At 40.5% G+C, this 16,800-nt stretch overlaps 2 protein-coding genes across 2 annotated transcripts in view; one reads left to right on the top strand and one right to left on the bottom strand.

Annotated features, from left to right (window-relative positions):
• Positions 1-312: 312 nt before the first annotated feature.
• SGO1 (shugoshin 1) lies at positions 313-15,949 on the top strand. The gene is made up of 11 exons (XM_053359381.1): positions 313-483; positions 2,901-3,049; positions 3,129-3,325; positions 4,065-4,169; positions 4,433-4,500; positions 5,568-5,731; positions 6,808-7,656; positions 9,347-9,530; positions 9,749-9,869; positions 12,135-12,187; positions 15,832-15,949. Exons 2-10 carry the CDS (start codon positions 2,908-2,910, stop codon positions 12,183-12,185), a joined length of 1,881 nt encoding a protein of 626 aa, XP_053215356.1. The 5' UTR covers positions 313-483; positions 2,901-2,907; the 3' UTR covers positions 12,186-12,187; positions 15,832-15,949.
• KAT2B (lysine acetyltransferase 2B) overlaps positions 12,015-16,800 on the bottom strand; it is a 42,343-nt gene continuing 37,557 nt past the window's right edge. The window contains exons 14-18 of the mRNA XM_053359404.1: positions 16,317-16,431; positions 15,042-15,078; positions 14,775-14,838; positions 14,604-14,688; positions 12,015-13,059 (exon numbers count right to left, since the gene is read on the bottom strand). Of these exons, the coding sequence (XP_053215379.1) occupies positions 12,866-13,059; positions 14,604-14,688; positions 14,775-14,838; positions 15,042-15,078; positions 16,317-16,431 (495 nt within the window). The 3' untranslated portion in view covers positions 12,015-12,865. The remainder of the gene's footprint in view (positions 13,060-14,603; positions 14,689-14,774; positions 14,839-15,041; positions 15,079-16,316; positions 16,432-16,800) is intronic.

Raw genomic sequence — 16,800 nt, 5'->3', positions numbered from 1 at the left:
GTCCTTTTCTAATTTGCACTCAATCACTCATTCTACACCCAGTAACACAATACTTTCGCAGAAGCAGAAAAACAGCTCGCAACTGCAGTCCGCAACCTTCACCAGCCTACGCGTTTCTACTGGCGCAGCCGCGCATCAATCAGAGCGCCGTGCCCGCCCCACTTTGCGGTGTTGAGGACGGAGCGAAAGATGAAAACAAGGCTAGAGCTCCACCCACAGGTCCGTAGAAAGAAGGCGGAAACAAAAGAGGAGGAGGAAATGCGCGATGACGAAACGACGACGCCGCTCAGCTGGGAGCAAGCCGGCCAATCGGGAAACGCCGCGGAGAATTTTGAACGAAGTCGTCGCCTGAAAGACACAGACACACACACAAAAAAACCACCACTACCAACGGCTTTTTGGGTCGTCGCGCGCACTCGGTCGCGCAGTTGAAGGCAGCTGAGGGAAAAAGAACGAGATCGAGCGCGCGCCCCTCAGACGCAGGTTCGGCGGTACTTCTCTGTCCGTAATGGCGGCGGGTGGGTGCGAGGGAGCCCGGCTGAAGGGCTCCGTTTGCGGTTCTCCGTTCGCGGCGGGTCGGGAGGGGGTAGGAAGAGAGCGATAAAGGATGGAAGCAGGGGGAAAATGGAGGCTCCCGCCATATAGCTTACAAAGCGGAGGCCGAAACTGGAGAGGCCGTTTCTGCCGAGGGCGGCTGGCCTCTCGGGTTCTGACTAAAGGGGTCGGATCCGCGCTTAGTCGTGCTCTTGGAGCACACTTATTTGAAAGGAGCGGCCGCTTAAAAGCGGCCAGGGTTGGGTGCGACCCAGACGGCCCAGCACTCGTCAGATAGGAAAATTGTGAAGTCGGAAGGGACCCTGAGGATCATCTAGTCCAACCCGCCCCCTGCAACGCAGGAATAGGAAGCAGGACCGTTACGCGCCAGGCCTAATAATAATAATAATAGTACGGTAGTAATAAAATATTATTTATATGCCACCAATCTAGCTGGGTTTCCCCTGCCACTCTGGGGAACATTACATGTAAAGGAACCCCTGACTATTAGGTCCAGTCGTGGCCAACTCTGGGGTGCGGCGCTCATCTCGCTTTATTGGCCGAGGGAGCCGGCGTACAGCTTCCGGGTCATGTGGCCAGCATGACTAAGCCACTTCTGGCGAACCAGAGCAGTGCACGGAAGCGCCATTTATCATCCCGCCGGAGCGGTACCTAGTTATCTACTTGCACTTTGACGTGCTTTCGAACTGCTAGGTTGGCAGGAGCAGGGACTGAGCAATGGGAGCTCACCCCGTCGCGGGGATTCGAACCGCTGACCTTCTGATCGGCAAGTCCTAGGCTCTGTGGTTTAACCCACAGTGCCACCCACGTCCCTCTGAGGAACATTAAAAAGTGATAAAACATAAAGCATTAAAAACTTCTCTAAACAGGGTTATCTGCAGATGTCTTCTAAAAGTCAGATAGTTGTTTATTTCCTTGACATCTGATGGGAGGGCGAGAGCAACTACTGAGAAGGCGCTCTGCCTGTTTCCCTGTAACCTCACTTTTCGCAGTGACGGAACCGCCAGAAGGCCCTCAGTGCTGGACCTCAGTGTCCAGGCAGAATGATGGGGGTGGAGATGCTCCTTCAGGTATACTGACCGAGGCTGTTTAGGGTTTTAAAGATCAGCACCGACACTTTGAATTGTGCTTGGAAAGGTAATGGGAGCCAATGTAGGTCTGTTATGTGGTCTCGGCAGCCACTCCCAGTCACCAGTCTAGCTGCCGCATTCTGGATTAGTTGTAGTTTCCGCGTCACCTTCAAAGGTAGCCCCACATAGAGCGCATTGCAGTAGTTCAAGCGGGAGATAACCAGAGCGTGCACCACTCTGGCGAGTCAGTCTGCAGGCAGATAGGGTCTCAGCCTGCGTACCAAATGGAGCTGGTAGACAGCTGCCCTGGACACAAAATTGACCTGCGCCTCCGTGGACAGCTGTGAGTCCAAAACGACTCCCAGGCTGCGGCCCAGGGAGTCCCCCATACAAAGGTTCCAGGTTCAATCCATGGAATTGGATTTGATACTTGGGGGTGGTTTTTTTGGAGGAAGGGTATCGGAAGACAGAAGTTTGGAAAGAGTCTGCAGTGAATATAGACTCCAGAAGCTCAATTCAGGGATGGACGATAATAATATAACAATAATTTATTATTTATACTTCACCCATGTGGCTGGTTTTCCCCAGCCACTCTGGGAGGCTCCCAACAGAATATTAAAAACAATAAAACATCAAACATAAAAACTTCCCTAAACAGGGCTGCCTACAGATGTCTTCTAAAAGTCAGATAGTTGTTTAGTTTAATAATAACAAGAGCAGCAATTGTGCTCTGTAAGTTTTTCTTTATACACCGCTTGTTTGTAAAAACAAAAAGCAAAAACATTAAGTGGTTAGGGTCTGATATCTCTTTTTCTTTGCTTTTTTTTTTAAAGCAGTGTCTATATATGGGAACACTGTTGCCCTACAGTATACTGAAGGGAACGAGGGTGGGGGTGGTTAATAAAAAATCTTATTAAGAAATATATTTTAAAATGGGTATTATTCCTAGGTGTTTTTGACCGTCTTGTTTTAACAAGCTGTAGTTCGCAGTCTTTATTTAAGACTGCTGGTTCAAATTAAATAAGTATATTCTTTCAAATTTATGATTTAAAATAATAGGTTTGCTCCAGTAAATCTTTATGTACTGTTGAACAATAGGCCAAACATTACCTTTTCAGTACCATTTTATGATAATAACAGATAGCTGATAGATTTTTTGGGGTGGGGGTTGTTAATATAAGATGAGACAAAGAGTTCATTTTTCTATATTGGTAAGAAAGCCTTTTAAATAAATATTTGTTAAACTGTAATCAGTTGTTTTTGTATTTTTTTAAGGTGTAAAATGACTAGAGAAAGGTGCTTGAAAAAGTCATTTAAGGACAGCCTGGAAGATATAAAAGAACGAATGAAAGAAAGGCGAAATAAAAAATGGGCACAGTTGGGCAAAACCAAACAAGTCTTATCTGTCAACAGTAAAATTGCAAGTAAGTATTTTTTAATACTGTATTTTATTCAAATTTTCCCAGAAATAGAAATTTTAGGAATTATTTCCATTTTTTCCAGACAACTCATCTACACTGATGAAAAGCTTTCAAACAAACAATCGAGCATTAGCTCTGGCTTTGGAAGAGGAGAAGAGCAAAATGAGGGAAGCACAAGATACAATCCTGTATTTAAAGAGAGAATATCAGAGTCTGAAATTTCAGGTGTTTGCCTTGCATAGAAAGCTGGCATTACAACAAGGAAAAGAGCATTCTGAGGTATTTTATCTTAATACATGTTGTACATATATAATGTCCAATTAAAATACAGGCAGCAATTGTTTTAGGAGCATACAGTTGACATATGATTGCCGATGCATGAGTCCTTTTGGACTCAAAAGAGAGTGGGACTGGGTGCTCCACCAATGCCCAGGAACAGAACATTTATTTATCACATCAGACCAGAACCAGAAGGAGTTTTGAAGTAATTTGCAAGAATAAAACACAATCTGTAAATAAATCCCTTAAAACATTACAAATAATACTAAAAGTGTTTATCCAAAGAATTACCTTAAAACACAAAATATCCACTTCAGCTAAAAACACAAATGACTACAAAAAGAAAACACATAAAGCCAGATCATTAGTCCCAATGCCAAGGAAAAGAAAAGGTATTTATTTTTCTGTTGCCAAAAAGATGACAAATGTTAATGGCAGACAAGCTTGGAGGCGTAGAGCTTTTCATAATTGGGGACTATCACAGAAAAGGCTTGTTTTCTTGTTGTCATCCTGCTGACATACCTTGCGTGGGGCACACAGATGAGGACCTCAAATGTCTTATTTCATGGTTTGGGTTGGTTCATATGGGGAAGGGTGGTCCTTGAGAATGTACCTGTGGTAGCAGATAACTTGTATAATAAACAAGAAATAGAAACCACTATTTCCTGTTCATTTTATTTCCAAACAAGCTCACTGTTGTATTGTAACTACATCAGTTAACTCTTTTTGTTTCTGTTAGACTAGATTAATGGCTTTGAAGGAGATTATTTCTAAAGTTGTTCAAGACCTACTCAATGCAACAAGTCTTCTTGGTTCAGCAAAAGATCAATATAACACAGCTCTTGTAAGTCTTTTCCCCATCCTTGTATTTGTATGTTACTTTCTGACTTTAGACTGTTATCAGTTCTGCATCCATTAAGATAATTGCTTAAATATTTTGCTGTTATTGTCCAATGGTAACACTAATCTTTTCTGTTACTGTCCAATAGTCTGCCTCATAAGCTGTAGTTGGGAGCCACATTTTCAGACATCTCACTTTTATTATGTGCTTCATGTATGGTCCATACAGCATAATAGTTTTCAGCATAATATCTTGAATTTTTACAGAACCAGACTCTCAGTGCCTCCAGTGCTGAAGAGTGTGATTCTAGCAATGTAAGAAGCCAAGATTCCTTGTAAGTATACTTAATATATTTCATTTTTTCTGCCTGTTTTTTCCCTTCAAAACAAAATCAAGAAACTTGCATCAATAAAATATATTTTAGATTGTGTTTTATACACGCAGGTGCACACAAACACAGACACTATGATAATTGAAAATGGTTTTTGTTAATTTATCACTTCCCCCTTGCCCCCCAAAAAATGTTGCTGTGGAATAGAAAAAATGGTTTTCTCATGTTGACTGGCGGTTCTTGAATTTCAAGAGCTCTTCTCTAAAAAGCCTATATATTTGATTATGAAAACTGTTCCATGAATATATGTACTAAAGATTATAGTCCATGTTATTAAAGCACTGAGTCAAAAGTATGTGATGAGGACAATCCAAAAGTGGAAAATGCAGGGTGTGAGAGAAGAGCTTAGATGCCTTTTGTCTCTCAATTATGAAATAAAATGATTAGAATTGAGAAAATTGCCAAATGACCAGTTAACAATGCCAAGCTCAAAAATGTTTGCATAGATCTGAAATTATGATTCAGCATATTCTGCAACCATATTTTCTCCATAAGTACCAGTAATCATCAGGGTTGGCCTGTGGGCTGGAGTTTTGACGGAGTGTGGGCCAATGAGTCAGGACCAAAGAGCAATCTGGCAAACCAGGAAGCAAAACCCAAGAGGCAAGATCAAAGAGCAGGACCAGAAACACAAGGCTCACTCTTAACCAAGCACCACTGAGACAGGAAGCCCTTGTACATCCCTTCCTGTCTAGGAGAAAGCAATGGTTAGCCTGCATGAGTGAAGCGAAATCTTGTTCCATGTTTCCCCAGAGAGGGTTTTAATCAAAACATTTTCCCCTTTCCAAAGCCAATTTGAAGTTGAGAAAACTAACTGCCAAGTAGCTTTGTATTTCATTCTCAAGCGCATATTCCTGGAATATACCTTTGTTTACAAGAGTGAAGGTTCTCATTCAGTTTTAATTTAGGAAACCCTTAATTTTTCTTGCGGGGTGTGTGTACCAAAACTGCTGTATGAGAATCTGCTCCTAAAATAATTCATTGAATTTCACCTCCCCGCCCCCCTTTAGGGCACATCTAAGGCATATCCTTTCTGTAGATGCAAGCAAGCAAGATAAAACATCTGGAACAGAATTAAAGGATAATACAGATACAAATTATTCAGATGTTGCAGCTGATTCTCAGCGAGATGTTATAACTGAAGATGTTTTTTCAACATCAAAGAAGGATACAGGTAGGTAATCCCGCATTTAAGATTCTAAACATGGGTCAGAGGCTTTACTATTAAAGAGCATTGGCTGGGTTCTAAAGAACCGCTGTTAATTCTGCATACCTTATATTCTGTTTCTTAAACCACGTGCTTCTTTGAAGCTGAGTGGATTTTAAAAGCAGATTACAGTATTACTTGAAGGTTTGCTTATTTCAGTGGGAGCGAGGAGTATACCTTTCCTGTCTTAGGAGCACCTAAAGTAGCTGTTTGGATTCTGGTCACAGGTAGCAGCATAACATCAAAGAAGTTTCATAATCTTGTGCAAAGCTATTTCCTTGCTATGTCCCATAACCACTTTTTATGAAAGGTGTCCCTCTGCTGACAGAAGGCTCTTAATTTAGCAAAGCCTCCTGTCAGTGGAACAGGCATTGAGGCAATCTTCAGTGAGGCAGCCCCTCAGCCCAAGCTCTGAAGAGTCCCCCTGCCTCCAGAGCAGGTAGCAGTGGAATTGGGGATGCTGGGGAAGATTCATTTACAATTGCCTTAATCTCTGTTCTGCTGACAGAAGGCTCTGTTGGATCAAAGATTTGACAGAAGGATATCAACTGGTTTGCAACCATAATACATTTTTAATTAAACATTTTAAGTCAAATTTGCTGCCTTTAATACTCAGGCATGAGATAGTGGGACATAAATGTACATATAGATTTGGCATAATCAACCGATTCTCACAGGACTCAGTTCTACAGTTTTCTTTCCCACTCTGCACAGCTTTGGCAAATGACCTGATACAATTACCTTTGCTTGTGGAAACAGAGCAGGTTCACAGATTTCTGTTGTACTTCTCTATGCACAGGCATTATTGGTAAACGATGTCTACTTCTGCTGTATCAGTATTATAATTAATAATAATAATAATGATTTTATTATTAAAACTGTTCGTTATAACTGTTCAATCTGATGGACCAATCTGCCAAACCTTACTAACCATATTTAGCATCTAATTTTTTTCTGTGCTATTCTAGTAAAACTACGTAAAGCTTTAATGTATGTATTTTTAAGCTTCCCTGCAGAATTGACACATTATTTTAAATTACCAGGTTGGCAAAGTAGTTCCCACTGTCATATGGAGTATGAGAACAGAAATGAAGAGAAGATGCAATTTGAAAGTAGCTTACTAAAAAATGTATCTATCCGTCGTCACTACTCCAGGATCAAAACTCAGTATCCATTTGATGTATCTGATGGTAGCAGTCCGGAAGTACTTGAGCAGATAACAGAATGTTGCCAACAAGATGAACCTGGCCCTGAGTCAGGCTTGGTGAAAAATAATGAACAATATGAAGAAACTTACGTTTCTCAAGAGAAACATAAGATAAACACAGACAAAACTTTGGAACAGCCTAATATGTTACCTGAATCAAATACCCCAACAGCAGCCCCCAAACAAACTGATTTTAAAATTGTTGGAGGTTCTCAAGCACACAAAGAGAGAGACCAGAAAAGAAAATTGGAAACAAAAACTAGATCCAGGACAAGGTCCAGAAAAGAGAGAAGCCATAATAGGAAGTGCTGTTCCAAAGAAAAAACAGATAGATCAACTGGTTCCAATGATGCTTATGATTTTGTTTTTGAGGAGTGTGTCCATATCACACCTTTCCGACAAAACAAAGTTGAAGAAAATAACATCCAAGAAAAAAATAATGGAGATGAAACAGAAACTTCTTGTAACGAATCATTTGCTTCAGAAGAGGACTCTGATGATAGTCAGTATGTGCCTTGCATGAAAAAATCCAGGAAAAGCTTAGAATGCACAACTGATGGCAGCCCAAGACACACAAGGCAACAATCAAAGAACGCTGTGAATGAACAGCATGGCAGTAGTCCTGAGGGAGAAAACAGGAATACTAAAAAATCTGATAATTCTGCAGATAAGGAAAATGTTGAAAGTAAGTTATAATTTTGTTTTGAAAAAATCTGTATGTGAATAAGCATAGAGATACCGACAGCTAACTCTGAAAAGTTTGGAAATCTAAATTTGATCAAACACAACAGGATTTCTCTTTCTTTGGCTGCAAAAAGGATAAATCTAATGTGCTCAAGTGGAATTCCTTTGCACAAATGGAATGCCACAACCAGGTATTTCCTGTAGTTTTTTCTCCACTTTAGAATTGCCAGGAAGAGGGCTAACTAGACCAGCGGTTTTCAACCTTCTTGAGTCCACAGCTCCCTTCACCAACCACATTCTTTCTGTGGCTCCGCTGTGGAAGCCACTTACACTGGGATTGTTACAGGATGCACATAAGTGGGGATTTTCTCATTCTGCCCCCAGCCCTGTTTGGCACAATTTTTGGTGCGCATGTAAGTGGGAGCGCATGTGCCGACTGGAACCCAAGCAATGCCACTGCTTTGCAGGGCTGAGCTGACGTACCCCACCTGGCAACCCGTGTCTGCCTTCCCTGAAATTAGCATGCACATAATGGGGGGGGTGGGACAGAGGGGGCAATACCAGATTAAGATCAGAAGCAGAAATATCTTGTCATCATGGGGAAGGAAACCGAGAAACACAGCACAGGGCACACATTCAGACATGCTCCTTTCCTGCAACATTCTCCCTGTCCCCATAAAGCTGGGTGACTGTTAAGGGGGGGGTTGCCCGGGGGGGGAAGGTAGAGAAGAAGAGGGGGGAGGGATGCTGGAGGTAGAAGGAGTGAGAAACAAAAGACACTCCTCATTTTTAGGGTTATTTTTAAATCCTTCCTCATAGAACACACACCCAGGCACACACACCATCAAGCTACTTTGCTATTTTCTTGCATTTCTCATGCCCTCTGTGTAAAACTATGGAACTGTTAGTTACAGAAGCTGGGGAGGATTTTTGTTGGGGGAGATTCTAAGAAGATAAGCAGTCATGCAAAAGTGTCTTTATTTGCCACTTTTATTTCAGGAAGATAATGAGCTGCAAGTTAAATCTGCCGGCTCCCCTAAACATTCCCCAGAAAGAAAGACATAATGCAGGAAGATACAGGCTGCAAGTTAATGAAAGAATGCCCCCCAGGGCTCCCCTAAATGTTCCTCAAGTCCATGGTTCCATAGCACACTGGTGGAAAACCAATGAACTAGACACAAACATGCTCATGTTCTTACATTTTGTCTCCCAGTGAAGAGCACTTACCCTCTGGAGCTTCCCAGAGGGAGAAAGAATAGCCATACTCCTTTTCCTGATTGATTTGCACATCATAAGCTATGAAAAAATGACTAAAAGAAAACACATAATTTGCACACCTTTTAGTCTTATAACCTGTAAAAGGTGGGAAAGCAGCATGTGGGCCAGATCCTCAATTCCCCCACCTCCCACAGGCAAACTTTGGAAGTTAAAAGGATTTCCTGGTAACCACCAATCACCCTTTGAACTCCCATTTGCAGGCATGGTTTGAAATCGATTGTTGTTTTCCAGCAAGAGCCAAGTCTGGTTTTATCATGAATATTGGTTATTGTCATAAAAATCGAATAAACTTAACATTCTGCAGAATTCATATACAGAGCTTTACCAATATTAAGGTGTTTGGAGCCACAGGAAGAGGGTTTGTTTAAAGGCTATTCATTGCTGACGTTACCATTTAAACATTTTTCTCCCAGCAGATAAACCATCTAGGGCTCTTGAAAAATGTCATCCCTGTTTCAGTGATATTACCAATTTCGAATCAACTTCTATCCAAACTAGAGTTTCTCACCCACCGATGAGTACTGGAATAAAAGGTACTCCTCGAAAGAAACGTAGATGTACTGATTGCGTGAGCTATAAGGAACCAAGTCTCAGCAGGTCAGTATATTTGTTTCTAAATGGATATGCACCAGTTTCTTTCAAAAATTTATTGTATAATTTAGTTTTTAGAAATTTGTTGTATTAGTTTAGAATTAAATTTTGAATATAAAATCCAACCTTGCTTATGAATCTGACTTGCTTATGAATTTAGTTATGAGGCAAAGTAAGAATTACATGAATGCTTTCAAAACTAATGTACTATTTTGCTTTGATAGGAAGCTCAGAAGAGGAGACCCTTTTACAGATAACATCTTTCTGGATTCTCCAATTTTTAAGCAGAAAAAGAGCCGCATGTGTAATTCTCTTAAAAAGAAATCACTGCCCAGATCTAATGAGGTATTTGAATGTGTTGGTTGATTTTAATAACATTTTTAGGGAACAAACCCTTTAACTTGACAATTTAAGTAGTTGTATTGATATAAAGGTAAAGTGTATTTGCTGAAATATCATTACTGGAAAATCTTAACTATGTTTGTACATAAAACAGCTTTTAGATTTTAACACACCCTGGCCCAACACAACGCACATACAGTTGAAATTTATGTAATATATGAACAACTAGATTTTATATTAAAACTTGTAAACATCAAATTTGTTGATGTATTTAGTGTTTTTTTTCTAGTTTCTTGTTACACAGGAAATGGGAATTATGGGAATTTCTTTTTGCTTGAAATGTAGATTAATGTAATTCTACTTTTATAGCAAATCTTTAGATTACAGATTTAACTGTTGAAAGTCTTTGTAGTGTTTTCTAAATGATCATATTGAAATAAAATGTGTCAATGTTTTTGAAAAAGATAGCTATTTTAGTTTGCTATCTCAGTAGTGCTATTGTTCCAGCATCCATTCCGTTGTGTTTGTTCCGATGTTTCACTTTAACTGCATAAGGATAGTAGCACAGCTATCTTAAAAAGATTCCAAGGTGCATTCTTACGCAGTTACTTGGAAGTAAACCCTACTGAACACAATGATTCTGAGTAAACATGAATAAGCTTACCCTCCGGCTGTCCTCAATCTACGAGTAGGTTCCAAGGGGTGAATTGGAATGCTCAATTTATAAGCCAACTTTTTTTGTGAACTGCATGTGTGTCTACACACATGAAGTACTGAACATGTAATGAAGATAGTTTCTTTTGGTAATAGTTGCACACTTTTCAATTCAGATCTATTCTTGGGGGTGGGGGGGACCCTCAATGGGTCCACAGGAAAACGGATTAACTACATGGAATAGCATAGTGTTTGGTTCTTACCATCTGAAAGTGATGGTACAATTGTCAGAAAGTCTATTCACACAAGTTAAATATTTCAGGGGTTTTTTTATATGCAAAGTACGAAATAGCACACAAGATTAATTTTATACATATAATTTAAAACCATTTTATACCAGAACAATAAATAATTTTACAAATGTAGAATTTCACTTACAGCATTTTTAAAACACATCGTACTATATAGCTTTATTGCACAATATCTATGAAAATAATCTTTAAATTAGAAACCAAATGTTCTCAATATAGAAGAGACTCTAATTTCAAGACAATAAGAATCTTTGAAAATAACACTTTCACAGGATATCAAGCTTAAGAGGTGATTTTGTTGGCCCAGTTTACAAAATAATTGAAAATTACTACTTAAATACTCTAACACACAGCTGCATCATTGTACCTTAAATAAGAAAGCCAAATAAATTGATTTTTATATAAAGCACTAAGGCATTTATATGTTACCATTTTGACTTAATTTTGTACCATTACCGAGCAAGGGTAATCTAATCTTAGAATAAACACTACCATAGCCATTTTGAAAATAAATTTCTCTTGTAATTCTGTTTGGCAATTTTTTTACATCAGTTTTGCTAGTGAAATATTTCAGCGCATATAAAAACAATGAAACTAGTTCTTGAATGCCTTTGTATAAATTAGGAGAAAAAAATAAAATGAATAAATTTACTTTCTTGGGGGTTGCAGAATTGCTGCCTGCTCACATTCAAACAACTGAATGGCAAGTGAATATTTCCTTCCCCCACCTACATGAATGAAGGTGTAACTAATATTTAATGTAACGAGTAGGTAAAATACAGAAGTAATGAACAATAATGTTCTAGTAATACTTCGGTTGAAAATCAGTTTAATGTAACCAAAATAATCCCTATAAAAACTGGGAGAGGTGGATGTGCTCAAAACTACTTTTATGGGGAAGTTCATGAAACCTTTTGACAGTATCAACAGTCCTGATCTAGAAAGTGTTGAACACAAGAATTAAATAATTTGTGGTAGCAGCTAGAGAGCAGACATTCCCATTGGGTAAGGATAGTAAAGGAATATCATATGGGCTAGTCAAATGCACATGTAAATCTGCATGTGCTTTGGTTTCATATATATGTCGGTCACATCTGGTCAGTGGCGGAGCTTCATGCTCTGGCACCGGGGGGCAGGGTGTGCTGTGGGCAGGGCGCAGGCGGGGGGAGGCAGCCACGGTGGCACCCCACTGGGATTGCACCACCGGGGGCAGGGCGCTTCCTCCGCCAGTGCATCTGGTGACTGGTGACATCTAGTGTTAGCCTATGTGTGTGAAAATCAAGACTATCTCTTTTCACCCAAGTACTGCAGGACCAAGTGTGACTTTAAGGGAAGAATGGCTTTTCAGGGATAAAGGTATGTAAAAACTTATGCAGACAAAGCATTTGCTGGATTAGGGCATAAAGGTAGAAATGGTTATCGTTTATCTGAATTAAGCTTTTGCTGGCACTACAAAAGTTTTAAAAAGTGGTTTGTGACTACCACAGGTTTTTTTTGGAAATGTGACCTAACACAGTCAAAGTCAGATTATGCTACATATTTAGATTTTCTTTGCAAACTCTAATATTAAAGAATCAAATTCACAGAGGAAGTTTGAACCTACTGGGTTTTTTGTATCTTAGAGGATTTCTCTTTCTTTCATAGCACCTTCTTAGTTGAGTGTTTCATTAAAATATATATAAAACTCATTTCCCCCTTCATTAGCATCTTTTGTAAAAAATAAAAAGCTATTTTACAATTTGATACTGCATTACATTAAGCTTAAACATTCACTGCTTGGAAAAATTTCCCTTTTCAAATCCCCAAACAGTTTGTGCAATACTTCTAATAAAAATGTATTATTGAATACACTGCAAAAGGGCATGCAAGTGTACATTTAAAAACTTTAATAAAATAAACTCTTCTATATTACATGTTTTAAAAGTGCTAGTAAATAAAATGTTTTTTTAAAACACACATTTCAATTCTATTCAAAGATCAACTGCATATTCTGCTCTTAAATTAGGCATCTTGATTGCATGAGAGAAGGACTGATTACTTGTCAATTAACCCAGCTTCTTTAATTTTTGTGTAGAAGAATTTCTCCAATATATTGGCACACTTGTAGTATTCACTTTCAGGAGGGTTGTACTCTCTGCAGTTGGTAAAGACTCGCTGCAGATCTGCCATGAATAACTTCTTAGACACGTAGTACCTGTTCTTCAGTCGCTCACTCATCGTTTTCAGATCTGTATAAAAACAGAAAAATCAAGTCTTGTTCCTACAATATTTGTATATCCTAGGCTTGAATTTTTTTACTATTGTCATCCTCCCCACCCTCTGCTTCTTTAGTGAAAAGGTCCTGTTTCAAAAGTGCCCTTACAGACCTTTTAATTTCTATTTTAAAATGTACATGCTGAAAATAGGCTGGTGGTGAGAGCTCTTTCCCCCATTTTTATTTTATTTAAACCTTGGCCCATGGTGATAACCAGACTACAGTTGGAATCATTCCAGCAAATATGAATTATGGGAACTGTGTTCCCCACACAGTGGCCAGAGTTGTGATATGACTGCCGCTAGGGGCTACAGTTTGAAAAGTATATTAAAAAAACCACCATCATGGTAAGTGCCCCCCACCAGCCAGACCTGTGGCTCCCATCCCCTGAAATTAAATCATTTGGGTTGATGAAAATCTCAGTAGTGAAAACTTGTAATTATTTGGAGGGTAGGGCAAAGGTGTTACTGTAAGCTATACATAAAACACTGATGGCCTGGGAATCTGATTCAGAGGCTGAACCGGAGGAATCCCAGCCTGCACAGGAGTCCCCGCCTCCAGGGCCGGCTGAGCCGGGGCAGGGCCTTGAACCTGAAGGGCCCTCACCTGTGCCGGATCCTCAGGAGCAGACACCAGATGAATCCACTCTGGCTCCGGGGGTGATTGAGGACCCATTGCCTGCAGGTGCTCCTCTCCCAGCCCGGTCAGGGGAAGGTGAGGCTGCCTCTGGGTCCAGTAACCTTCCAGGCTCTCCTGAGCTGCAGAGGCTCAGGGCAGAGAGGCAGAGGGAACTAAGTTCTATCAGGAGGAGTGCTCGCCTCCAGGCAAGGAGTGGCGAGTCACCTGTGGGCCGGGACCGCCCTAGGCCCCAGAGGAAATAAAGGCCAGTCAGCCCAGTCCCAGGTTGCGGGAGCAACATCACTGGAAACCTATCCTGCCAGCACCCTGACCCGCTCTTCTGGAGTTCCTGACCACGCCCGGCTCCTTGCCTTGGACCCCGCTTCGCCCTTGACAGACAGCCTCCAGACCCTCGACCGAGGACCGGACTCAGACCACACCGCACAGTAACCCCCCGGGACCAGCACAAAAACACTTTTCTACTATCCAAAGTTCTGTTACTACACATAATTTCCACTTACACAGAAGGACTAGGGTAGTCTTTATCTTAAGGGAAAGGTTTGATTCCTGGTATCTCCAGGTAGGGGTGGGAATATCCCTGTCTAAAATCCTGGAGAGCCATTGCCAGTCAGTTAAGATAATACTGAACTAGAGGTACAAATGTCCTGACTCAATATATGGCAGCTTCCTTTTCCTGTTTCCTTTTGTACTATAAATGCAAGAACTGCTGCACTGTTGCAGTGCACTGCAGGAAACTACAGGCGTTTGTGCAAGATTTCATGGAGCAGTATAAATAAGTTTTCCCCCTTTTTACTCTTGGTTTCCGGGAGCAAAGCCTATATACTCAATTTGCTTCTGGTTCATTGGATGCTCTACTTTTAAAAAAGTTGATGGCCTTACCCATGGGGAACCTTATAACTTCATAATAACCAGGAGCTTCTGTTCTCTTCACTGGTTCCATGAATGGCCAAGCGCTTTGATGGCTCTGGTAGAGGGGAGAAAATACACTCATGAAACAACGCACCATAGCGGAAAAAGGTTTCAAAATATTTAAAGAAAATGAATGCTCACCTTGACCTGCTGTAGAATGTTTTTTAGTGTGCTGTAAAGCTGATCTGGATCTTTGGGTTCTTTACTTAAAAAAAAAGAAAAGTAGACAAGATTAAAATGTATGATTTGTTCAGTTTCATAATGCTTTTTAATTAATAAAAAGCAATCACCCACAAATTAAAAATGTATTTTAGTTACTTAGCAATTGTGCAGCACGTATCAATGCTTCAGAGGTACAGTACAGGTAAACTCTAAAAGGCTTTATTTATTGTTGAAAACAACGCTTACCCTTTTTCTTTACTGCTTGGTTTCCAGCCAGTATCTCCTATATAGCAAACAACAGTGAAGCGTTTAAGAATAAATTACATTAGATTACAAAGTAACTGAGTTGGTGTGGACCTATCATAGAATTATATTGCATCCTTACTGAAATACCAATCAAAAGTAACAGCTATAGTAATTCCAAGTCCACCTAGTTTGCTTTAGTCAACACTCCCAACATTCAATTATATGTTCAAGTATGTCTAAGTAGGATAAACCACAAAATCCTGTGGACCGCCCTGAGATCTTTTGATGAAGAGCAGTATACAAATCTGATGAAGAAATAATTTTTTTTTTAAATTGACTAATTTATCCATTCATCCAATAATCTAATCCTAATAATCTAATCCTACATGTCCAATGCTGCCCCCTCCCCAGGCTATGTGGCAAACCGCTTTTGAAACTGAGAGGACTTTCAAACACAGTTTGGAGTATGGCACGGGGTTCTGCTATTCAAAGTTGGGGAGAATAACAACTGCAATTCTATTCAGTTATTTAGGAGTATGTCCCATCGCACTAATTTATTCAGATGCAAATCCCAAAGGACAGCATCCATTGCTGCTTTCTGCAAGCTGTAGCCCTTGTCTATTTAGAGGCCTTTCGTTAATTCTTCCCAACCTCTGGAAAAGGTTTTTAGGGGGGGCATATGGGGACTGCAGCGTAGAGGAAGGGGCAGGAGCCGCTTGCTCTGTTGCAGAAGCAGGCTTCTTGTGTAACTGGATGCTTGCTAACAATCCCATGTGAATTTTCTTTACAGAATTGAGCCGCGCTCTGTGGGACTTACTTCTGAGTAGGTTTAGGACTGCATTGAAAATCTGTGTAGAGGCAATGATCACTTTGCGCAGCGGTTCCTGACCCCTGTGTGTGTCGGTGGAACACACATAAGCCTCCCCCCTTTTCTGGCCACTTCTGCGTTGCAACAATGTGCAGTTGTGCATATACTGGACAAGCGTAAAAAGTCGTTGCCTGTACTAGATAGCAGAACACAAAAAATCTAATGGAGTAAGCACTGGCTGTACAGTACGGCATAAAAGCCTGTGGCTACAAAAATAAACCAACGTGTGCATAAAACACCACAGAGCCTCAGATTCAAATATAATCAACTACTTTTAATGCATTATTTCAAAAGTGGTATAGAATTGTTATGAATAACTAGAAGCAAGTCACTTCAGCAAAAGAAATTCTCAAGTTTAAACTGAAAAAGAATGAACCCAATGATAACTGATGTATGATGGTACATACTAATTCCGGGAATGCTTTCTATGGGAATCTGCCGTACACCATCTTTGAAACAAGAAAGGCCGGGATAAACTTTCCGAATCTGAGCTTGCTTCCTTTCGATCAACTTTTTAATAATCTGCAACGAAAGTAACACGGAAATTATACTTTTGGGGTGAAGGAAGTAGGTGCTGCACCAACAGGCATAGATGAGTAAAGGGGCATTAGAGGTGCTTACGATTTCTATGGATCTAGGTGGCCTTCTCACACATTAGGAGCAGGCTTGAGTCACATCACTGTCTGCAGTGTGATGCTTATCCATGCTCAACTGAAAGCATGGCTGCTGCACAAAACTAGTCGCCTCCAGCTAAAGATGAACCACAACTAGGGACTTCACTTAGGTGTGTTTCTACATCTCAACTTTCTTCCATCAAGGTGGCAAGCATGTGGTTCCCAGGTAGTCTCCCCATCACTCTGACCATGCTACGGGACAATGGCATTAGAGGAC

The sequence above is a fragment of the Podarcis raffonei genome, chromosome 12 (genome assembly GCF_027172205.1).
Source record: "Podarcis raffonei isolate rPodRaf1 chromosome 12, rPodRaf1.pri, whole genome shotgun sequence".
NCBI classification, from domain to species: domain Eukaryota; kingdom Metazoa; phylum Chordata; class Lepidosauria; order Squamata; family Lacertidae; genus Podarcis; species Podarcis raffonei.
This window is presented reverse-complemented; position numbering and strand designations above follow the sequence as displayed.